Source organism: Nymphaea colorata, chromosome 12, assembly GCF_008831285.2.
Source record: "Nymphaea colorata isolate Beijing-Zhang1983 chromosome 12, ASM883128v2, whole genome shotgun sequence".
NCBI classification, from domain to species: Eukaryota; Viridiplantae; Streptophyta; class Magnoliopsida; order Nymphaeales; family Nymphaeaceae; genus Nymphaea; species Nymphaea colorata.
The window spans coordinates 16,001,525-16,025,983 of record NC_045149.1 but is presented as its reverse complement, the minus strand read 5'-3'; the positions used below and the strand labels follow the sequence as shown (position 1 = coordinate 16,025,983).

General features: G+C 38.6%; 3 protein-coding genes across 5 annotated transcripts in view; all 3 read right to left on the bottom strand.

The window, feature by feature from the left end:
- The window catches only part of LOC116266165 (DNA polymerase epsilon catalytic subunit A), a 33,616-nt gene extending 28,735 nt beyond the window's left edge, over positions 1 to 4,881 (bottom strand). Inside the window, exons 1-6 of the mRNA XM_031647272.2 lie at positions 4,590 to 4,881; positions 2,519 to 2,584; positions 2,314 to 2,373; positions 1,997 to 2,092; positions 545 to 705; positions 70 to 164 (exon numbers count right to left, since the gene is read on the bottom strand). Coding sequence (XP_031503132.1) covers positions 70 to 164; positions 545 to 705; positions 1,997 to 2,092; positions 2,314 to 2,373; positions 2,519 to 2,584; positions 4,590 to 4,748 — 637 coding nt within the window. The 5' untranslated portion in view covers positions 4,749 to 4,881. The remainder of the gene's footprint in view (positions 1 to 69; positions 165 to 544; positions 706 to 1,996; positions 2,093 to 2,313; positions 2,374 to 2,518; positions 2,585 to 4,589) is intronic.
- A 2,405-nt stretch (positions 4,882 to 7,286) lies between these two features.
- LOC116266197 (dolichyl-diphosphooligosaccharide--protein glycosyltransferase subunit 1B) lies at positions 7,287 to 14,799 on the bottom strand. The gene is made up of 9 exons (XM_031647312.2): positions 14,318 to 14,799; positions 13,517 to 13,561; positions 12,774 to 13,405; positions 11,477 to 11,624; positions 9,605 to 9,784; positions 9,400 to 9,468; positions 8,297 to 8,386; positions 7,850 to 7,995; positions 7,287 to 7,625 (listed from the first exon to the last, which is right to left on the bottom strand). The coding sequence occupies exons 1-8, from the start codon at positions 14,438 to 14,440 to the stop codon at positions 7,870 to 7,872; spliced, it is 1,413 nt and encodes a 470-aa protein (XP_031503172.1). The 5' UTR covers positions 14,441 to 14,799; the 3' UTR covers positions 7,287 to 7,625; positions 7,850 to 7,869.
- Positions 14,800 to 17,255: 2,456 nt separating this feature from the next.
- On the bottom strand, positions 17,256 to 24,438 carry LOC116266196 (pentatricopeptide repeat-containing protein At4g39530-like). 3 transcript variants are annotated; one of them, XM_031647309.2, is made up of 4 exons: positions 23,856 to 24,438; positions 23,712 to 23,740; positions 23,301 to 23,387; positions 17,256 to 20,996 (listed from the first exon to the last, which is right to left on the bottom strand). In XM_031647309.2, exon 4 carries the CDS (start codon positions 20,474 to 20,476, stop codon positions 18,380 to 18,382), a length of 2,097 nt encoding a protein of 698 aa, XP_031503169.1. In that variant the 5' UTR covers positions 20,477 to 20,996; positions 23,301 to 23,387; positions 23,712 to 23,740; positions 23,856 to 24,438; the 3' UTR covers positions 17,256 to 18,379. The 3 variants fall into 3 exon arrangements, with proteins under 3 accessions (XP_031503169.1, XP_049936979.1, XP_031503170.1); XM_050081022.1 differs by lacking the exon at positions 23,712 to 23,740 and having other exon boundaries at positions 17,256 to 20,817; positions 20,912 to 20,996; XM_031647310.2 differs by lacking the exon at positions 23,712 to 23,740 and having other exon boundaries at positions 17,256 to 20,564; positions 20,912 to 20,996.
- Between the last annotated feature and the right edge of the window lie 21 nt (positions 24,439 to 24,459).

The window sequence follows — 24,459 nt, the reverse complement described above, 5'->3', positions numbered from 1 at the left end:
GTCATGGGAATATTAGGAAAGTCTCCAAAAGAAGCATACCATAAAATCATTCTGGGCTAGGTGAGTTACCATTGTCAATTGCGAAACGCACATGATAAGGAACATCATATTCTCTAAGATCAATAATATAATCCAAAAAGTCATGTACCCTTTGCTTGTCATGCCTGATGATAAACTTCATAGTTAAGAATCATGAAATTGACATTCTAAATAATTTAATAAATAAAACAATTAAACAAATTTATTACCTGTTCTCTAATAAAGAAAGAGAGCATTTAGTTTTGGGGAAAATACTCCAAATTGCCATAATTTGTAACATGAATATGTACAATGACATACTTAAATTTTGAAGGGATAACAAAAATAGGCTCATAATAGCCACTTGAGTTGAGGTAATGTAACACAAGATGGTTAAATGAAAATTTTATCAAACTTGAGCATGATTTCGTTATTCACAGAAGGTAATACACCTTTCTGTAAAATATTCAAAGCCACAAAATCAACACAAAATAAATAGAAAATAGGCACTGTAAATGAATTTTACCTATTCCAAGTGAACAATGATCCATAAGCTTCTGCTGCTTCAATCTTTGACTGGTTTCTTTCAACAACATGCAATAAATCATTTTTCACATGAATCAATTGTTGCACTGTGTCAAAACTGATCTTTAAATACTGCTTGTGTAAGCCAGACAAATGATTTTTCTGCATGGGGTAAGCAAGTTAATACATCAAAGTTGATCAATAACTAGAAAGAAGAATATGACATAAGCAATACATCAAAGTGGATCAGGAACTAGAAAGGAAAATATGATGTACAGAAAATAGCACGTGAATTTATGATGTCTACAATGAACCAGAGAACAAATAATGGCCAATAATAAGCAGTTTACTTTATCAACTCAAGATCATGAAAACCATAAAATTTGTGACTGATGAAAAAAGGTTTCACCAGATCACATATCCACCAATGGTGGCTTCGATTGTCAGAGTCAACCGCCGTCCAGATTCACCCCCTCCTCTTCATGCATAAAAGTGAGGGTATGAGATCATCATTTCTAAGGACCTTAGATTCCCCAGAATTTTGGAAAAGTTACTTGGGTATGTTGTCAATGCCAGTCCAACAACTCTGTCATCATGTCAGAGCCAAGGGCCTGATCTTAAGCTTCCAAACAAGTCCATTTGAAAAGAAAACTGCAATGTACAAACTAACTATTCCTTGTCAAACTGTAAATATGCAACTGCTTATATGTACATACTAGACACTTTAAACTCTTTCAGCCCATTGAGTTTAAAATTTTAAATGAAGAAATGATCAACTAGTTTAACCTGCCAAAACACATTTAAGTTTGCTGAGACATGCTTTCTGAAACCATCATAAGATGCATATTTTTCTAACTTGGGGAAATGTATTTTTCACCTTGAATGTTACAACAAACTTTTGAAGATATCCACGAATAGGCAAACAGTAATATGATGTTCTTGTTGTAAATTTAGCCTCCGTTTCATTTCATAGAGGCAACAAAGACTCCTCATTAGTCAAGGATCAGAAAAGCTCCCAATTATGGATTATCTACAGATCAAAGTTGGGTAAAACTACCAACCAAACATTATAGGTTTAGCCTCATTCCCTTGTCCTTTTTATGTTGTAACTTTCTCTTAATCTGTGTTCATTGAGGTCTGGTGCACTTGCTGTGTCTTTATTTATAGAAGCTTCAGTTTTCAAGTTTAACCCATCTCTTAGTTCAATTTATGAACGACAAACATGTGCAATGGAACCATCTGATGTCTGAAATACTCATAAGGTAGAAAAGAATGAAAGTTATATTGAAACATGCAATAAATTCTGCAGAGTTTCACTTTGATGGAACTTAGAGTCTTTGCAGTTTGTGGGAAAAACATCTTAATTCTTAAGGGACATTAACAAATGAAAACATGCACACACAAACAATTCTGCAATGCAGCCTGATTCAAATAAGTCTAAGGAAGAAAATACCAAATCAAGGTCCTCCTTCTCTACAATCTCGATATTTGATATTTTTCCTTCATAGCGTCTCCTCAGGTGTGCTTCAACATCCAATTCAGATGTCTCCTAATCATAGGAAAAAAAAAGGTGTTACATCAACATATATTAAAGTGAATATTAGGTTAGTATCCTGTAGAATATATGCATGTAAGCATCCATTCCGTGCAAAAGAACGCATGCAAGAATATTGTAACCTAATGAGCAACTAAATTAAAAATTTAAAACAACAGAAAAGCTGCTCGGTATGAACTCAACAAAATTTTCCAGGAAAAATAATGTTCCCTTACCTTTGTTGCAGCATAAAAATAAGGAGAAAACCTGTATTTGGATTTGAAAGTAGATCCATCCTGTAACAGAAATACAATAAGTTGATGTTTAGCTAAAATAAATGGCAAAGCATCACGACAACAAGTAGAATCTGAAAAAGAAAAATCTGAATTGAAATTAGAAAAACTACTTTACTACTATAATATGTAATGCACAGAAACTAACCTGTGAAACAAAGTAAAGATCCACACAGCTGTACGTTTTACCACTATCTTGATTTTCCAATGACGACTGCATGTCATGAAAAAATATAGTTACTAAATGAGCAATTTGTGGACAGCCTACAGTAGATGGGATAAACATCCAGAAGCAGTATTTGCGGAGGCTTCTCACATATAACACAAATCAAGACCAGAAAACATGCTCGATATACAATAGATAGCATATAGTAAAAGCAGAGTTTCATTTACTAATGATACCGATATTTAACAGAAAGAGCATTGAGTTTCAATCATGATGGGTTCCATAAAAATATCAATATGTAAATGACACCATAAACATAGAAGAAAATAATGAGTTTATATGCAGATGAAAAAGAGCTACTAAATTTCTTTAACCTCTACAAACAGACAAAGTAAGGAAGAAAAGTATTGTCAAACGAGTTGCCTGCTAAGGGGCAGTGACCTTAGTTGTTAAGGCGTGGACTAGTCCATGCCTAGGTGTGAGTCCACACTCCACACCCATCGCCTAAGTCCATCACTTAGGCAACATGTGTTAGACTGGCACCTACGTGCGCCTAGGCTGGACTAGGCGCTAGCACGCCTAGTCCATGGGAAGCTAAAAAATCACCTTCCCTTCAAATTAAGTCCTGTAATTTTATTATACACTGTTATACCTCCTAATACTTATATTATATGCAGTTACATTATATAATTTTTGTTCTTTAAGTATAGTTTGTTGTATGTTAATGACATATTCTCTATCAACTCATCAAGTGGAAGTTCCAGATAGACGTTAAGTACATATTCTATAAAACCAATGAATTGTATGTATATATCTTATGTGCTCTAACACATATTTTGTGGAACCTATGCCAGCCTTCTTACCCATGTTAAAACCTAGGTATATGGTAAAAAGACCACCAGTTTCTCTTGTTTAGTGCATGTCTAGTAATCAGACAAATACATGCAGACCTCACTTTTGCAACCTGAATACAGATTTATTTCCTCATTTGTGGGGGTGTTGTGTCTGTTATATGTATATTATATATATGTACAATCTGTTGTAACTTGTAAACTTGTAATGTATATTATATGTACTGATTTGATATGATTTTTGTTTGAAATGATTCAAATGAAAATAGTCTATAGGTCTATAACTGAAATAGTCTATAAGAAATGCAAGCATTGTCCAGTATGTAAACAAGAATGACATGTTTTCTTTTGTGTATCAAACTAAGGCATTAGCTAGAACAGAACAGCACTGTTTTCTAGTATGTAAGCAAGCTGGAAATGTACTGTTAATCTGTCATGTAAACAAGAACATAATAGCTTTTCATGCTTTACTTTTTGGCTTTACTTACAAAGTATAATCATTCAATTAGAAAAGAACAGAACAGAACAGTTTTTCAAGTTTTACGTGGAATAGAAGCTTATAGTTCAATCAGTAACTACATAATTTTATTATGTAATGGTTAATATAACTAAAAAAAACCCAAAAAAAAAGGTCACCTTTTTTGCCGAGGCGCTGTCTGGCGCTCAGGCAGCGCCTGGGCGCCTTGACAACTAAGGTAGAAACCGATTTCCAATTATGGGGCTTGTATTTCTCCAACGAGTAAAATGGAAGAACCTAGAACACGGACCCACACCCACGCTTGGAAGATGCAGTTGCGTCTTAAGTTGCCCTCATTCGACTTATTAATTATGCCCCTGCCCCATGTTTATAACAATCAATCACATCGATCATTCAATTTATCTACCAAAAAACTAATCGAGGATTTCCGCTGGGTTAGTGAAAGAATCTGGGTTGAACAAGACCTTTCAAACAACCATGGCTTTCATCGGGATGTGATTCACTGCAAGTCTAAACTTGCAACAATGTAGAAATCAAATCCCTACCCCCCGCGCGCCCATTGGAGCATCAAATAGATGATTGGACCGGCACGAATTGGCGCCGCGCGAAGAATTTGTAAAACTTAAACACGTGCTCCTCGTCGGAACATCCAACAGACGGACCGGAAACAACTGGACCCGTGTCATAAACGAGAGGCAGGAGAATGGATTGGAAAGAAACTCACAGACGAGAAAGAAAGCAGCCAACCAAGTCTCGTTTCCCCTTCGGAGAACAAATCAAACCCTAGTTTCGCCTCCAGTTCCTCCTCGGCATTGCGCAACAGCTTCGATCTCGCTTGGCTTCTGGCCGACGCACGCTCCCTTCTTCGGCCTTCCCCGTTCATAGTCCAATCGATCCAAGAACCCTAGCAGATCCGAACAGGCAAAAAATCAAGGTTTTTGCTTCTTCTCCTTCTTTTTATGTTTCTGCCTTCTCCAGTGCGAAGTTTCTTCACAGATGACGGATGGAGAAAGAGGGAGGGAGGGAGGGAGGGAGTTTTCCCGCGCAATTGCACTCGACTTGTATTTTATACCTGGGAGCTTCAGGGGCAAGCTCGTTAACGAAGGAATCGTTGCAGGACATTTCAGTCACTTCAGTCGGAACTTTTCGCCAATGTGGCCCGAAGCCGTCTCCCTTTGTTCAAAACGAGACACCGAATCGAGCCACATCAGCCAATACCAACCGGCCTGAATCGATCCTTTTAAAAATCCTCTTATATTTAGAAGTTTTTAAAAAGGTATATTCATTAGCATTCTTATTAAAAGATGTCAATACACGTTGACGAGGCGGATTTAGACACCGGGTATCTAAGCTTATTATATTTGATCCTGCATGGCATCTGCATTGTTTCGATTATTAATTTGTGTTTGTAGCCACCCCTCTCTCGCCTACCTTGGGTCAATGCCTTCTAAAAATGAGTCCATTTGTAATTAGAATGAAGTTGGTGCCGCGTGAGATCATTGAATAATAAGTCTGACGCTCTCAAACGCGCCAGATGAGAGGATCCCTGGCATGACGGCAGATTCGGATATGGATGGATGGAGACAGTCCCGGACCCGGAACCCATGACTGACTTGAAAGCCGCCGTTGCCCCTTATTCTCGGTCTCACCCAACTTGTGTCCAAACCGGCAGTGAAGACAAGACTACCAAACCTGAGCCCGTCTAATCTAATGCGCGGTTCGGAGGGGAGTGGATTCGCTCTCATTCGAGGGGGCGTAGTAGTAGTTTGTGTTGGATCAGGGTTTAAACTTTAATCTATCCACCCATATGGGGTAATAAGTGGGACTTAGTACCCACAATTTATTTGGAGCCAATACATAAATATCAATCATCGGACAAACACACAAAAGGGCTCATAAATTGTGCTCTATCAAAAATAATCACCCAGGTTAGAAGAAATTATGTCCCAGCCAACGTTGTATGATCAGGTGAGTGATAGGTTTATCCCTAAAAAGTCCTCAAGGCCCCTCCATTTAGTCTTGAGCTGCATCTGAAAACGGTATACTCATAAACTTGAATGTTGCACCTCACCACTTTAAAACACAATAACATAACACACATGAATCAAACTAGAAACATGCTAGTAACAGGTCCATAACGTGACCTACTACTTTGTGCCCTTGTACATCGACACCACATCAGTTATCAATTTGCTCACAATAGAGCTCTCCATTATGTATTGCCTTAATTTTTGTATTTTAAAGTCCAAACATTTGAATTAAATTATTTTAAATTGATTTGGAGAATAAAAGATAAACCCGCAGCAACCTATATGCTCAAAATATGATCTGATACCTATCGGCCTATATGCTCAAAATATGGATCGATATACCAATCCCAGGCATTCGTCGGCTAATTTCCGGGTCAGGATTTTCCATGCTCATATCCTAGCCCTACAAATAGGTTAGGCATGACCGAGATACCGAAATCTGACAAACCAACCCAATGAACCCATCTCCCCCCACATCCCAATGCTTTTGCGCCCCTGCGAGTTACTGGATTTAAAAGCTAGCTCGCTGGTCTGATCCAATTTAGCTCCCAAACCATATATGATCCGTGGGGGCGATGGAGATGAGACTTGTCCTATCGTCCCTTGCCTCCAGCGTTCAGCAGATCTGGGCGGGACAAACTGATACGATAAATAGTAAGGCCTACTTGTCTTCTGAATCATACCAGCAACAAATAGGCAATTAGTCCTTACGATTTCAGGTTCCAATCCAGTTCCTGCAAGGGGACAGTTACAAGACCCAGCAATTTTTCACGGTTCCCCCCGATTTGAAGCGCGTCGATTATTAACAGATAGTCAACATAGTTTTGGTGTGAATGCATAATAATGTTAACCATCTCGCTCGTACGGTCCCTTCCGTGCTTCGCCATGCTTGTCCGGGCAGACGAGATAGTTACATCAAGTGGGCAGCAATACACGACCTCGAACGTGTAGGGCTATAGGCATTTCTGCGTGAACTCACAACGAATAAAACATGATCTCTACGCAAAGCATTCATTTTTAAACATAAAATCACGTTCATAAAATTACTTGGCTGAAAAAGAGATACCTGAGCCTCGATGAAAAGAATATAGGCACTGTACGAGCACAGTGGCCACTCCACACATATATAGAGGGTTCATGAATTGTGCCAGCTAATTAATAGTCAAGCAGCTAGCGATGAAAGAGGTGTGGTTAAAATATCCCCAAGAAAAGAGTTTTACTGCCTTTTTCAGGATACTTCCACCATTTTGTAGTATCACACCTATTGACTTTGTTTTTCCTAAGATTGTCTTTAACTGGACATCACCCCCTATCTAACAAATTAAAATTCGATCACCATGAAATTAATTGGTTACGACCCCAAAACACACTCTTGCCGTCAGAAGGAAATCTATAAAAAATTGTCACTGCTGGAAAACAAATTATGGTCCTAAAGAAGGACTTTTAACTACATGAGTCGCAGCACATAAGTAGCTTACCAATACATTTTGAAAAGCACCACCTCGGGGCAGCTTAACGGATCAACTAAGGTAAAAAACAACGCGTCACTTAAAGCACATTCTCAGGATTGGGGAAAGAAAGAACTACTTCTACTTAAATATTGCAACGTATCAGGATATATTCAAGCCAGCAGGTAGATTGATGGCTCTTTACAAATCCTAGGCTATCTCTTCTCATTCATTGAAAGTAAGGTTATTATCTTTACGACCAACCACTCTTCCGAACTCCTCCTGCCAAAGAAAAACAAATGGATAAAGCAACAAAAATATATCCTAAGTTGACCAAATGACATGCGTAAGGCCACCAAAACAATGCCAATATGTTTGGAATAAACTTATGAAAGTTCATCCTAAGATCATACATGAAAATTGATCAGAAAGCACTTTCTCATGGCAGATAATGATCTAAATTCAGTTATCTAAAGTGCCAAGAGAACGAGTAGTTTTTCTCTTACCTGTCTGCTTTGGAGGATCATCATGACTTGGAAATGGAAAGATCAATGTGCTGGTAAGCAATGCAGGCAACAAAAAACAAGAAAAAAGCAACTGCCAGCATGAATGGCTCAGCAAGCATGAAAACAGAGTTGAATTTGTAGTAGACCTGCACAAAGGGTAAGTTACAAAAAAGTTTAATGATCATTACAGATATTGTAGGCTTTTGTTATTTATACTGCCGACCTCATATCAGGCAGAAAAAGTGCAACTCAAGCAAGATGTTTTAGTTTTCTTGCATTAATTAGCCCAAGTTAATAAGATCCGAGCTCCTCATGTTCAGCATTTTAAGCTACACCAACACCAGTTCAACTCATAATTGCAGGACCATGACAATTCATGGAGTTAAATGCCCTATATATCCATCAGTTTATAGTTAAAGATGCAGTATTAGGCCACAGCAATAGCACCTGGAAAGGAACATTATGCTCTGGGACTACATTATGCTTTTCCAACACAATGACTGTCCTCCCAACCACATCAAGGTAAGAATAGCTTTTCTGCAATAGGCGAAAAACCACATGAGTACGAGAGCAAGTGAAATACCAGTGCATAAGAAGAAACCAGAATTCACATCAGAACCCAAAGATTATACAAATTACATATAACACAAGGAACTTGTGGAGGATGGTTCAATTAGGCAATGATATTTTAATTTTTTACAGCATGTGGCTAATGAAAATTATGAAATAACCATATAGTCCTCTATTTTGACATGAATAGTAAAAATTAACCTACTCAACCAACATGCATAGTAAGCAACGCCAAAGGATTTAATTGACCAGCTTCAAGACTCTCTAGAAAGTCAATGTAGTAGCATAGGCGTGCACTCACCCCCAACCCCAAAACAGAAAACCTAACAGGTGTTAGTAGGCATATGCAGTTAGCACTAGAGAGTGAGGGAAATAGAAGAGGGCATTGTCAATTGCAATAAATTTTCATTAACTAAATTGTAGTAGTCATTTCATAGCTCAGTTACATTACCACATTGGAAGAAATAAAAGAGGACAGGGAGAGCTATTTCAACTGGAAGAAACAAATAGTCTGTTAGTTGCAAATTATCATCACGGACAATTTTGAGGTGCATGTGTGGAACTTCTTGTAGGTCAAGCATCACATTCTCACTCCTCACCCTACCTCCCGTCCTTTCCTCAACAACCCATAAAAAAAAAAAGAAGAAAGAAAATACTTTATGCTCTTTATCTCATCAGGTCATGGATTCAAAACATGCAACACTTTCTCACTTCAAAAACCCAACTGCAGTGGATGATTTTGATGCTTGCAAATATCATACGTGAATATAAGAGCAATATTTAAATGGTTTAATTCACATATGAGTTGGTTGTTCCATTATGACAAAGCTTATAAGTAGTTTACCATAGTTACGGAATGTCAGATAATTTAACAACACCAGAACAACAAAACTTGTTCCTTTGTCACTAGACCAGCAACTAAACAACTATCATGCTGGCAGAAAATTGAATGAAATTAGAATAGGATATTCAAATATTACCTCTTGACGCTGCGCAACTGCAAAAGGGGTTACTGCATAAGGGTCTGTAGATCCTTCTGGAAGAACTACCTAGAAAGTTCAAATGTCCTGTTAAGCACCACAAACAGGGTAGTTCCACAAATAAAAAGAACCAAATACAACCAAACAATATGGATCGGATTATATCAGTGACATGGGTAAAATAACCAAAAGATAATACGCTTACTTTAACTGTTAACTTGTCTACCGTTGTCTCAACTAGGGGACAACCAAGACTGAAGTTGAGGTAGCGCTTCCCATCAGTGGATTCAAACAAAAAGTCTTGCAATGGTAGCCCATAACCAATAATAAAAGTGGCTTTCCATCCTCCAAATAAGGGATACCTTGGTTCGATCTCAAGTTCTGACTGCAAAATGCAAGATTCAGGAGTAACACAACATAGCAGCATAGCTGATCTGCGATGATGATCTATTGTGCTCTTCCAAGAAGAAAGAACAAGATGATATTGTTATATATGGTCTTGAACACAAGAAAAACCCTATGAAGAATGGGAATAATGAGAGGGGTTATGTTTGTGTGGAGCAGAAGGATGCTCCATAGTCCATATCATCATGGAGCATCTGTATTGTGGACAAGGCATGCATGGAACACACCTGGTGAATTCCACACCTCTGTTGTTTGCATCCGTTTGGAGTGCACAGGACATGTGCAGAACAGCAAATCAAGCATGCATTAATAAAAAAGGCATATATAGATATTTGCAGATAAAACATGTTGCCTTTTATATTATAATATTGCAGTCCATTCCTGTAAGTTGTTGTAAAATATTATTTTTATCTACCACAATGATGTTTATGTAATGGAGAGAAAACAAGAGGAAAAAGAAACATGGGAACAAAAAAGGTGGATAAAACATCTTCTTAGATTTAAGGCTTCCCTATGGTGTAACCTTACAACTGAGATATTTCAGGTTCTAGCTAAATATCTTCATAAGGCACAAAATTCACCTTTTAGGTTTTTTACAAACTATAACATGTCAACAAGCAAAAGAACATCAGCAGTGCAAAAACAAAACCTCAAGCAGATGATATCGGATTCAAGTTCACGTATATAACCTTGGCTCAAGCTGCTTCAAATATAAATAACCCTCGTCTTAGCAGTATCGCTTATAACACATGCAGTCAAGTTTATTATAATCAAATTCTATGGCACAATAATACTAGTGAAGAAAGATACTGTTCCGAAGTCCAAACTATATGACCACAATTCCTGTTCACATTAGGGGGTTAGTGTCTTGGTGTTTTAAGGTCTGACTGCTCGACGCTACTTGGACTCCACTATCTGTTTTCTTGGGGTTTTCCAGAATAAATCAAAATTTTCAAAGCATCTAAAAATTTGTTGAAAATGCTAGGGAAGCCTGTAAAAAAACCCATTTCCTTGCACCAAAAGCACATTTCTGATGCATTTTACCATAGAGAAAAATCATCTTCTGTTGACTGTTGCCAAAAAAAACAATTGAGATAATGTTGTTTAAGGCGTATAATCAATTTATTGAAAATTATATTAGCTTTAACATGTCTTAGTTAAGGACATAGTGTGCTAAATGAAATGGCAAAACTCAATTTCATGTTACTACACTATTTTTTTTTTTAACTAATGACGAAGAACACATAAATCCTTATACCTTATGTTGAATTTAGACGCCTCATTGATCATGTCCAATGTCACACCAAAATATAAAAAAAAAAAAAAAACAGAAGATTGTTTTATTGTTGTGATCACAACGATTTTTCATAGTCTGTGAAAGAAACCAACTTCTTGTTAGTCAGCATGGTGCTGGAAACAAGTCAATAAGATTAGATTTTGAGCGAATTTATAATGATACTTACGTGTTTACCACATTAGCACTTTTATTTGTATCTGTTCATGCACACATGTGACCAACAGATTTCCCATTGCAAATTTGTAATAGAGGTTTCTTCTTGTTTTTTGTTTCCTTCTCTTGCAACCATGCTATGTAGACTTTGCAAACTCTCAGGAAATTATGAAAGCCAACCATATGCCAAATATTTCTAAATGAGAACTCAACAACACATACCTTCAGACGGTCACCACGTAAGTGTGACGAGGAAATATTTCCAATCTCATCTCTATAATAAACAGAGTGTACACGAGGTGGCAATCTAGCAAGCAAATGTCTGAATGATGATATGCCATTAAATGATGGTTTTGATTGGTAGTCAAGCCTGCAGCAAACAGTTATAATGACAAACAAGCATCTAGATAAAAGCAAATAAAAGCTGCCCGTATATGGAGTTAAACATGAAATTATTGCCATCCAAACATTCCAATCAAAGTAGCATTATTTCATTCATGACAGCATTCTGTCACCTCACTTTCAGCATACAGTTTCGTCCCTTTAGACTGCAACTCAGCATACCCCCATTGTCCAAAAATTAGCATATCATGTGGAGGACACAGGATCCAGTATCCAACTCCTACTCGTAGAAGAAAATTTTTCAGAAGAAAAATCATGTACCAAAATTTCACATACACAAGGGGAATAAGGGTTCAAGAAACAAATCCAGTGAGCAATGTGAAATTAACAGCCTTCAAGGAAAGGGATCATGTACCCTATGTTTCATCCCCTTGATTAAACATAGTTTTAGGTTGTCATCCTACCAGTGTTTTAATGTGAACCTAATGTCTCAATAATGCAATACAAGCCACAACACCCAATGGTACATAATAATGCACATGGCTAAACACTTAAAATGTGGGGCTAGACAAATTAGAAATGGAAAAACTAAAAAGATCATATTCTAATTTTCTTAATGCATGTTCCAGAACAAGAAGGGACGCATTTAACTACAAATACGTATGCACACAAACTCACTAACTGGGTATATTTTTAATTATTATCTGTACGAGGACATAAAAGCTAGATTAGTCAACAACCTAGATCATGGCAAATCAGTGGCATGAATTGTCTTTGCAAGTCCTAGGGAACTAACAGCATCACAAAGACCTTTTATTCAGCATGCTCTTACCATGGGAATTAAAAGGAACTGAGGCAGCTTTTTAAAGTTATTTGTTTGTCTCTAAATATATTGATGAATCAGTGGAAAGAAATGGAAGGAAAGACATGCAAAATTTAAAAGGACAACTTGATACCCTCCCATTAAAATGTTTTCAATACTGCAGCATTACATGTAAATAATATAAATATCACTTTTTCTGGTCAGACAACTGAATTTCATTTATATAAGTGAGACAATCATAAGTTTAATGTTACTGAGGGGTGTTACACGTGATAATTCTTTTGTCGGATTTTGACTAAATGAAGAGAATTATTATTTCTTTACTTGTCATAAAAGACAGGAATGGAAGCAAACCTTGAAAAAACACCCATGTGTCGAGCACCTGCATGAGCAAGACTGTAGTGTTCAGTCACCTGAATACTTCCCCAGTGTGATATTTCCACTTCACGTGTGAACTCCTCAACAACTGCAAATGGGTGGTTGTTTTCGAAATGCACTCTTATGAGATCAGACGAGAAAGGTAAGCGGTCACTGTAGGTTCCATATTTTAATTCTGAACCCACAACATTCACAGGATTAATCCTTGTGTATGATTCAATTTTGTTGTTTGGTGTTTTAATGTGAGTAACTTGTTCCTTCACCAGATAAGGTGACAGCAACACAGCACTGTCATCATAATGGACAAACTGAGACTCTGACTGGGATATCTCCACGGGGAAAGGCTCTAAGGAATGTGTCAATATAAAAAGTAGTTCCAATGATATGGTTTCGCCAGAGTTTAGCGAGTTGGGAAGGGAAATAGAGAACAAATGAACATCCTCTGGTATATCAGATAGTTTTGTGGGGTTCACAGTAAGGGGTTTGAAACTTTTTTTCTTCCTTTTCCCCTCAACTGCAACCACATTCAACAGAGATAAACGCTTAATTTGTGTTGAAGGGAAGGCAATAAGGACGTCAGAAGAAGGTAATGCACCAGAATTTTGAACCTGAGAGAGAAAAAGTTATCACCAACCACTAGTTACACGTTTAAGCACTCAAAGGATAAAAGCACAACTATAATCTTGAATTGGTTAAAGCAAAACTTGAGCAGAAGATACCTTTAGAGAAACAGACGCCCTCACAATTGGAGAAGTCAAGTCAATCTGCACCAACAAGAAGCACTACAATTTGAAGGTCTGGAAAAAATGGGAGGACAAGGGAAGCTAAGCATAGACAGGAGAAAAGGCCGTATACAGCTTAAGGAACAAGTTTATAATCGCTAAAAGTCACCTACTTAGACAACTGGTCACCAGCATGAAGACCCTCGCAGACAAGACTTTATAAAACCTTTAAAATTTTCATGGGGAAGTAACTGCAAAATAAATGTAATCAAGAACACCATTTCCAGCTGCCTACTGTTTTATTCACCATAATTTTCAAAAAGAAACAAATATGCAACAGCACTACATTCCTACTTACCGAGTGCTGGTTTACAACAAATACGGTCATAGCATAAGTCTTCCAAAACTAGCCTTCAACGTTTTCGTTTCTGCGTTTCTGGAAACTCACTTACTACAAACGCGTCAACGGTGTTGCTTAAAAGCCGAAACAATGATGTCAGACTTCTAAAGAAATTCGGGCTCTTGCCAGAGTGAAAGAGAGAGGGAAAGACGAATGGATCTATAGAATTGCACAAACAAGCCGCACCGAAAAACTACACGCGGTTGATACAAGAATCCCACTTGCAGTTGACAAGAATCATGAAAACAATATAATGGATCTCAAGCGTCCTTATAGTTTTAGATGGTGGAAGCATAGGAGCAGTTCACGAACTAAGAAAATGTAATCGCAAAGCTAAGCAAAAAATTTACAACAAGGATGGAAAGGAAATAAGCAGGTCCAAGAGAGAGAGAGCTCACTCGTCGCTCTGCCTTGAGGATCACGAGGTCCGCAGGAGAGGAGGCTGCCAAACGGAGAGCCAATAGGAGAAATATTAGAGGAACGATTCGGCCCGCTGCTTCTTTTACCATGGCTCCCACCATCCTCTGCGAGCAGCGGCTGCCGTGCAGACAGAGGAGCCAGGGGAAAGACGAAGAAAGATCTTCGCGGGTCAGCAGACGAGGAGGGCGTCCATTGACGGCGATCACACAGCTTGGAAGGAAGCTAGGACGTGCTTTCGGATTGGGTTGTAGCGGATACCAACCCGATTTGGATAGCGTTACTTGCTCTGCTCGTGACGAAGACACGGGGCCAAGACGAGCAAAGAAAAGGCTCCGACGAGCTTTGAAACCCTTGCTAGTGTCCCCCTCTGTCCGGTACCCTTTTCTATTTATGGCTGGCTAGTTTTCCGGGACGGGTTGACAACCCACAGCTGGGAAGGGAACGGAGGCATGAAGAGTGAAGACCCCTTATTCCTCCCCTTTTTTTAAATCTTAAGCTCTATCGGTATTAATGATTCGACTTAAATACAATCGGGAATCTATCAAACACAAATTTTTTTACATGCCCTATCTTAACCAGTTACCTTGACGCAAAAAAATGTGTTCTAGAAAAGCAAATTTGTCAAACTAGGGATGAAAAAATGCCTGTTGGAGATTACTTCAGAAATTTAGCTTCACCTTGTGTTTGTTTCGCTGCAGGGATCCATGCTGATTTGAGATTCGGATTAAAATCAGATCTTTAAATCCGTAGTTTTTTACATTTGTTTAAACTGAAAGTGTCTCAACCTTGGATCTAAGATCCCAAACGAACACACAACCTACTATGAACCACGACTAAAAATATGTGATTGTTACAGCGTGTTAACATCAGCTGCAGGGGCTGCTCCAACAGCACCATACATGCGTTCTAAAAAAAAACACCATGGTGTGTGTATATATATATAAAAGGGTGTGTCATGCGTGGGAAATCTTAAATGGGGAGTTCTAAAACCCTCAACAAAGGGGGTTTCAGGCGTGGGAAATCCTTTACACATCGAGCGTTTCCGTCAATCGACGGACACGCTCGATGTCACATAAGGGTCTCTGTCGAAGTTTTGTGTGTGTGAGGAGAATGTGAAAAAGCTACAACAGACCAAAGCCGACGACGGGCGCGAAGGTTGACTGCTTTTCTTTCCAGCATTATATGAAAAAAGAAAAAAAGCAAAAACAGAAACCTCGTTAGATTTGTTCTCCAAATACTTCAGCAACACTATCCATCATTACTTTCCATCGATCCATCGTTACCTCCGACACAAGGTACAAGCCCTGATTTTTTTTGTTTTAAGGGTGCCAACTTTATTCGAATAGAGCTAAACTAAATTCAAATAAAACCAAACTAAATTCGAATATAAAAAATACATTACTTAATCAAAATTTTTTAATTTTTATAATATATATTTTTTTTCAAATAGTTAGGGCAGGCCACGGCGTAGGTGGCCTCCATCCACCCGTGAGTCCGAGGTGTCGGAGATCACCGGAACTAGGTAACAAGAGGACGGTGGAGCGAGAGAGATAGATAGAAGACAAAGATGAAAATGAATAAAACTTTTCGAGTCCAGCCCATGAATTTTGGTAAGATTTCCAAAATGGTACAATGCCCTTTTACGAAACCATTTCGACGGCCCACTATGTTTCAAAAAATTTGAAAATAGTGTTAATACTATATAATTCATCACAAGAAACCACGACCCTTGAAAAAATTTCATAACAATATTTTACTTCTGGTTTTTATTTATCTATGCTTATCAAATACAGAAATGAGTTTCCAAGAAATAATCATCCATTTAAGCAAACATAAAACAGTTTTGGAATCAGGGAATGTATTTCCAATTTCATCAATCCTAGAACTAACATTATGGAATTAACATTCGAGAATGTTGACTCGGAGGAAGCAAGAAATAAGCGAAGTTTTGCCATTATATAAAGACTTCAATTGATGTTCATTTTTTGAATTATACCCTCGACCTAGAGGTCGACTCAAGGCATCTGATCCATAGTACCTTTCCTTTTTGACAACATTAAAACATCAATAAATCGCAAAAAAGGGACAAACCTAAACATAAAGCATCTCATAAAATTGCACATATTGGGGTATTTGACATGCACTTGATTTTGGGTCGTTACGATCTTTTTAAAAGGCCATACAGATTATTTTCAATTGAAAAGAACCAAGCAACCGGAAGAAAGAATACGCACCCCTCGATTTGACTTGCTTGCACAAGACGGGAATTGCAAGAGAGTATAATTTCATCTGCGTTCTCTCTTTTTTAAAATCTCCTGCTCTTGCCAAGCGATCTCCAAACAACCCATTTCATGCTGAAGATGCAAGATTTTCAGGAAAAATGGTTATGCTGAAAATGCCACTGTTTACCGTGACAGACATCACAAAGTTTTTCTGGTAGTTTGTCTTCATGTATCTTTTTTTCCATATTACAATATAGGCCGTTTATCCAGAATTAACATGTCAATGCTTTATTCTACATTACACCCCAAAACCAAGCTTTATAGGCACAAGTTAGTTTTGCCACCAAAACCATGTCTTTGGAGTGTTCAAATACAATAAAAAAGACTCAAAACTGGGTTTGAAGAAACCCAGTTTTGCAAGACATGGTTTTGCAAAAAAGAATAACAAAACCTGGCCTCCCTTAGGATTTTTATAAAAAATTAAGTTTTAGATGTGTCACCCAAACAAACAAATCAAGTTCTCAAAACTCACTAAAGAACTTGTTTTAATAAAGTTGGGTTACATGAGAATGTCAACCAAATGCCCCTTAAATTGTTGTGCTAGTTCCCTATAATAGCTTTACATATATATATATATATATATATATAGAGAGAGAGAGAGAGAGAGAGAGAGAGAGAGAGTGAGAGAGAGAGAGAGCATAAAAAGATTTCGACGTTACTAGGTGCAACCCAAATGAGCAGAAGCCCCAACATGGTGTTAGATAGAACCTTTAATGGAGAATAGGCCTTACAAGAAAGAGAAACCAAACTAAACAAAAAGGGCCGATGACAACACTTAAAATCAAGTATTGTTGCCAAAGACCCGGTACAAAACAAAGCTAGTCTGCTGCTGGCTGCAACCTGCCACCAATTCCCAGAGCAAGGCAGATGTAAGTTGGGCCATCATCCCAAAATATCAAAAGCAAACCTCGTATCCTGAAGGAATGAGGAAACAATGGGAGACTTAAGCTCTTAAGCTCTTAGTCAAGCATAGAATGAAATACTTCTCCTGCTCAACTAAAAGATAGATGTCACCTTTGAGGTACTCCATAAAGGTGGCAGACGATATGAATCTGCCACCAATAGTTAAAAGTGAATGACTAGCATTTGGAGGGGTTTGCCAAAGGCGAGACTAGGAGCAACTGATGGGGGAGAGGTGAGAGCAACATGAGGCACGCAAGGGAAGGCCAGCTGATGGGACAAAGAATGGTGGATCGACTCAGCAGTCAAGAGATCTTCCCCTTTATCCTCTTGTTACCTAGAGAAACGTAGTGTAGCTAGTCGGACTAGGGGGCTGGTGGCTTGATTCTCATGGGCAACACTCCTCTAAACTATAAATATTAGATGCTATAAATATTAGATGCAGAATACTCTACTTGATAAGTGTTCTCCTCCCCATTCAGATTTCAAGGCAGCTTTGTACCCTGGGGCAGGAGAAAAAGGGATAGGTGTTTTGGCCTTTTTGAGGTATCCCCTTTTCATTTATTCATGCGCTAGGGGCTGGTCACATGGTGTCACAGCATTGGGGTCACCCTCGACTAAGATTAGTAAAAAGGCTACCTAGTTTGGGAGTCATGCAATTCATCCCCAAAGCTTGTCCATCTCTTGTTTCACCACAAAACCACCAGACCATTATAGCACCAGCTTCCAGAGATCGAAAAGCAATAAGCAAGTTCAAAAGGAAGACTATCCGAGTCAACCAAATCTCACGAAAGTTCATCAGGTCCTCAAAAAGATGATGCTTCAGCCGCACCTTCGCAGGGTGAAGGACAAAGAAATTCATACTACTCCATCGACACAGACATAACCCATATCAGGGACATAACCAGCATCTGATATGTGAGCTGCTATTCCGTACAGGACATCGTAAATAGCATCATTATCCAAGTGCGCTCGATCTTCACTGATGAAAGCATGAACCTCGTTATTTAGTTCAATCCAACTGCACCCTGGATCTTTCTTCATTCCTGTTTCCCTGGTCATCCATCTGACTTTTGCTGCTTCTTCCCACATCTCATGATCGCTAAAAATATTAGCAAGCATCACATATGCTGAGATATCTTGAGGATCGGCCTTTATGATGTGCTCAGCAGCAAACTTTCCAAGTATAATGTCCTTATGAGACACACAGGCAGACAACAAACACCTCCAGATCACTTTGTCTGGTTCAGAAGGCATATTCATTATGAATTCATAAGCCCTTAGTAGCTGCCCCGCTCTTCCAAGGAGATCAACCACGCAAGCGTGATGATCAGCTCTTGGGACAATTCCATGGTCTCTGGACATAGATTCAAAATAAGAACAACCTTCTTCTACAAGGCCAGCACGACCACAAGCGGTAAGAACCCCAAGGAAAGTAATATCATTTGGCTCCAGTCCAGCTTCCTGCATCAGACCAAAGATCTCAAGAGCTTCCCTCCCGAAACCATGCTGCGCATATCCCATAAGTATGGTGTTCCAAGTGACCAAGTTTCTCATTGGCAAGCCATTGAAGACGTTGACAGCATCTCTTATCCTCCCACTGTTTGCATACATGTCGACAAGAGAATTCCCAACAAATAGATTGGCATTAAATCCTGGTTTGATTATGTAGCAGTGGATCTGCCTACCCCATTCCGGGGCCGGAAGATTACCACACAAACTCAATATACATGAATATGTGAACACTGTGGGTTGTACATCTTCATTCATCATCTGCTTAAAAAGTTTGATTGCATTCCAGCCATAGCTCAAGTGTGCATGTCCAGCAATCAAAGTATTCCATGACACAACATCGTGTTCGATCATCTCCTCAAAAACTTTAAGGGAGTCTTCATGAAGCCCACATTTGCAATACATATCAAGCATTGCATTTCCTACAAATATAATTTGTTTATAGCCCGTTTTTAGAACTAGAGAATGCAGTTGTCTGCCTTGTTCCAATGCCACGATGGAGCCACAAGCACCAAGAACACAAGAAAGCGTATACTCGTTTGGTTGTGGACCAGAGGCGTGAAGTTCAGCAAAAAGATTCAACGCTATCTGCTCCTCTCCCTTCTGGGCATAACCTGCAATATGCGTTGTCCATGAAACTACACTTGGCTCAACAACCACTTTAAAGGCGCGATGTGCAGAATCCAATTCACCGCATTTAGCATACATATCGATGACTGCGTTTTCCACAAACGAGTCTAGCTCGATCCCACACTTGATGACATGAGCATGAATTTGCTGACCACAAAACAGACCACTTATACTTGCACAAGCACCCAAAACAATAGCAGAAGAATGTGGGTTCACCTTGATACCAGCTTGCTGAGAATCACGAAAAATGTACAGAGCTTCCCTGCTCTGCCCGCACTGAGCATAACCTGCAACTAAGGAAGTCCAAGAAACCAAATTCGGCCAAGCAATCGAATTGAAGACTCGACGAGCAAACAACAAGAGGCAGCACTTCGCATATAGGTTAATCAATGTATTGGTCACAAACATATTGGTTTCGTACCCACATCGAAAAATCTTTGCATGGATTTCCTTACCCATCCGTAAGTTACCTAGAACCGTGCAAGCCAAAATACCTGCCACATAAGAGAACTCATTTGGTTTAAACCCTTCTTCAACCATGCACCGAAACAATTCCAGCGCAGTTCCAGGAAACCCTTTCTCCGTGTAACAAAAAACCAGTCGGGTCCAAGAGACCAAATTCCGTTCAGGCATTTCAACAAACACTTGGTAAGCTTCCTCCAAGCTGTGGCAATCCACGTACATGCCAATCAAATGATTGCCATTATATACATTAGGCAGGAGTCCAGAAGAGACTAACTTGCCATGGATCATCTTCACTGAAGCAACGCATTTAGAGTTGCCAAAGATATGAAGAAGACGAGCTACACTCATGGTGTAACTCTAAAGACAAAAAGAAGTAGGAAACACACGTCCAGACGTCACCCTTGATGCGGTTCACCACCATTTGGGGCATATGGAACTGCAAGCATGAATGGCTCAACAGGCATGAAAACAGGGTTGAATTTGTAGTAGACATGCACAAAAGGCAAGTTGCCAAAGTTTAATGACCATTACAAATATTGTAGGTCTTTGTTATTTATAATGCCGACTCCAAATCAGGCAGAAAAGCGCAACTCAAGCTTTTACTTTCCCTGCATTAACTAGGTCCAAGTTTATATGATCCAAGGTCCTCATTTTCAGCATCTTAAGCTACATCAACACCAGTACAACCCCTAGATTGTAAGACCATGACAATTTGTAGAGTTAAATGCTCTATATAACCATTGTCTATAACTAAAGATGTCGTTTAATCCACACTAATCGCACCTGGAACAGAACATTATGCTCTGGGACTAAATTATGCTTTTTCGACTGCCCTCCCAGACACATCAAGATAAGAATAATAACCTGCCTGCATAGGTAAAAGACAACCAGTATAAGGGAAAGTGAAATACCAGCGCATAAGGAGAACTAAAATTCACATCAGAACCCAAAGAGGAAGCAAATAACATAGGAGACAACTTATGGAAGATGGTCCGACTAGGAAATGATATTTTTAGAGGATGTGGCTAACGAAAATTACGAAATAATCGTCTAGTCCTCTGTTTCGATATGAATTTGAAAACTAACCTAGTGAACCAACATATATAGTAAGCATTGAACAGGTGTTAGAAGGCATGTACAAACTAGAGAATAGGGGGAAAGAAAATGGCAGTGTCAATTGTAATAAATTTCCATTAACTAAATTGTAGTAGTAATTTCTTAGTGCAGTTACATTACCAAGTTGGAAGAAATAAAAGAGGACAGGGAAGGCTGGGGATTACAGGAGAGAAGCTATTTCAACTCGAAGAAACAATTAATCCGTTAGTTGCAAATTATCACAACGGACAATTTTGAGGTGCATACATGGAACTTCTTGCAAGTAAAGCACCACATTCTCACCCCTCATCCTATCCCCGTCCTTTCCTCAACAACCCATTAAAAAAAGAGGAAAAAAAAAACACTTTACTTTCTTTTATCTCGTGAGGTTATGGATTCAAAACATGCAATACTTTCTCCCTTCCAACCAGTGGCAGAGCCAGAAATTTTTGGCTATGGGGCACTAGTACATAGTATGTGAAAAAATTTTCAAACTAAAATATATGTTATTTTAAAAATAAAGCAAATAATCATAGTTATGAACAAACTTACAATTGGTCCCAACAAGCAAATCATATCATTAGTGTTATGGACAAAATTACAATTGGCCAATGGCATAAAAAAAGTCAATTGAATGACTGTAAATAAGAACAAATTTACAATTAGCATCAAAAAGTAAATCAAGTAACTATAGTCAAATTTACAATTGGCCTCAAAAAACAAGTAAAAAAACTATAGTCATGAACAAAATTACATGTGGTCTCGTCTATTTTTCATATTCTGAAAACGATGTATGATTGTTTCATCACTGATACTATTAAATGTGTTCCTCTTAATGTTATGATTGTTTCATCACTGATACTATTAAATGTGTTCCTCTTAATGTAAGTGACTAAAGCATCATTAACTCATTCATCTCCCATCTTGTTACAGAGCCTAGTTTTGATAATGTTCATAGCTGAAAATGCTCTCTCAACACTTGCAGTTGCAACTGGTAAAGTCAGTGCCAATTTAATCAAAAAGCAGGATCTACAGGCAACTCTGCTTCGTCAAATTCTATATCATTTTGCTTCTCACTTGATTCTCCTTCTTTCCTTGATCTGATTTCTTCTCATTTTGAAGAATGTTTATCAGATGTAGGCATTCTCACCACAAACTTATCCATGCCTATTCATTAAAAATAAAATAAAAAATAATTAGTATATAAAGAACATTAATACTTCATAGTTTTATTTCTTTAATTTTTTTATGGTTGTATTATCAAGAGCAGACATCTTTTAACAATTGCATAATTGGTTAAAATATCACCATAACTTCAGTTCCACGTGTCATGTACAGAAGTGTTCTATGCATTCATCCATACAATCAACAGAGTGTTTCTTAAATATTTTAGTTATGAACTTGAAGTCTGCTCAGCATCTATTTCAAAGTTGGATAGGCTATTAACCAATCTTTAATCATACTCCAAGAAGAATGTTAAATGTTTTTAACACCATGATAAACGTCAAACAAGTACAGAGAACATGATCCCCAAATGTATCTTTTTTCAGTAGCCAAGCATATTAGGCCATACCATAAATTAGGTTGCAATAGTAACCCATCTAAGATGGCAGAAGCACAACCAAGTAGTTGCAAAACGAAATAAATTTTATATCTATCATAAGCAGACTATGCAATGCAGCATAATAAACATTAAATACCAAACTGCCAATAGCAAAGCTCTCATTCTTCTCCCCAATAAGAAAACAATACCCATCATAGGATTCCATTCCAGAGGCTACCCACAGATTGTATAACATAGCAAGAACAGGAAACTCCCTTGTTCATGGTACGAACATCAATAATGGTTCACTAGGCAACCTTCGTCCTTTAACCACAACCAACAAATTGACTAACTCAATTAGCACCGAAAATCAGAAACGTCTCACATGGCAAGTGTTAAAGATAAAGACAACAACAAACAGAAGGGAGAAGCAACAACCAACAGGACAAAACAAGACACTGAAGTGATTTAACCAATGCTAAATAAATGTTGAAGAACGAACAGGAGAAAGTCGATCCAGTGTTGCCTCAATACCTTCAGAAATGGAATCTCAATGAGCGCCCACAGAGAAACAACAAAAGGGGAGAGACGACGAAGAGAGGAGGAGTACAAGGGCGGTGCCTGCAATGATGTATCAACGTATCATATGCAGTAAAACAGCATAATAACAGCAAAACAGAAATGAGAAAAATGTAATAATAGTCCACATTGCACAATGATGTAAAAACAACAAAACACAAAAATGAGAACAACGAATGTACGATCAGTGACAATAAAATAACACAGTCATTAGAAAACACCACAACTCCACAAGTATACAAGATTCAACAAACAGAAGCCAAACTCCTCCATCCACCCGAATGTGAACTCATTTGGAAACCACAAAAAAGACAAAAGCAATAAACCAAAAAAAAAAAAACGAGGGAGAAGATCGTAACCACTAACCAGGAGTCCGGGACAAAGGTCACCGCGTTCTTCAGCACAAAAATCAGACCAAGAGGCATGAGGCAAAAGCGTTGAAAAGGGGGGGGGGAAATGAAAACCCAACAGAAGAAGAAACGATTCAAAAAGAAGAAGAAGAAGAAGCACCTGCCGCCCGCCGCCCTTCGGCCTTTGGACCTTGCGGCCTTGCCGCTTCGCCCCTTCGCGGCTTCCCCTTTCTGGTGAATTTGGGCGCAATGGGCGGGGAAAAAATTTCGACTGCTTTAAGTTTTCTGGAGCTGGACCGCTGTTAACTGTGGAGCCCGACCCCATCCATTTCTGGCATGGGCAACACGGGCGTGAAGCTACTTTTCACACGGAGCTTTCTTGGGCTCACGATGGCTCCGCTGGAGCGCTACCAACAGTCTTGCAAGTATCATACAAGAACATACCAGCAATATTCAGATGGTTTAATTCACATATGAGTTGGTTGTTTCATTGTACAAAGCTTGTATATGCAGTTTACCACAGTTACAGACAGCAAAATTTGTTCATTTGTCACTAGACCAGCAACTATCGCCCATTGGTCGAGTTAAAAAGTGCAATTTATATTAAGATGGCCAGAGATGAAGTTGAGGGACCTAAGACCCAAGGATTACGAACAATCAAAACGGCCAGCACATTAATTCCTCTCCGGATGTATTAACATATGTGATTTGCTTTACAATGCCAAATAGAGGACCGTGCATGTCAGGCAATTACCTTTTTCTTA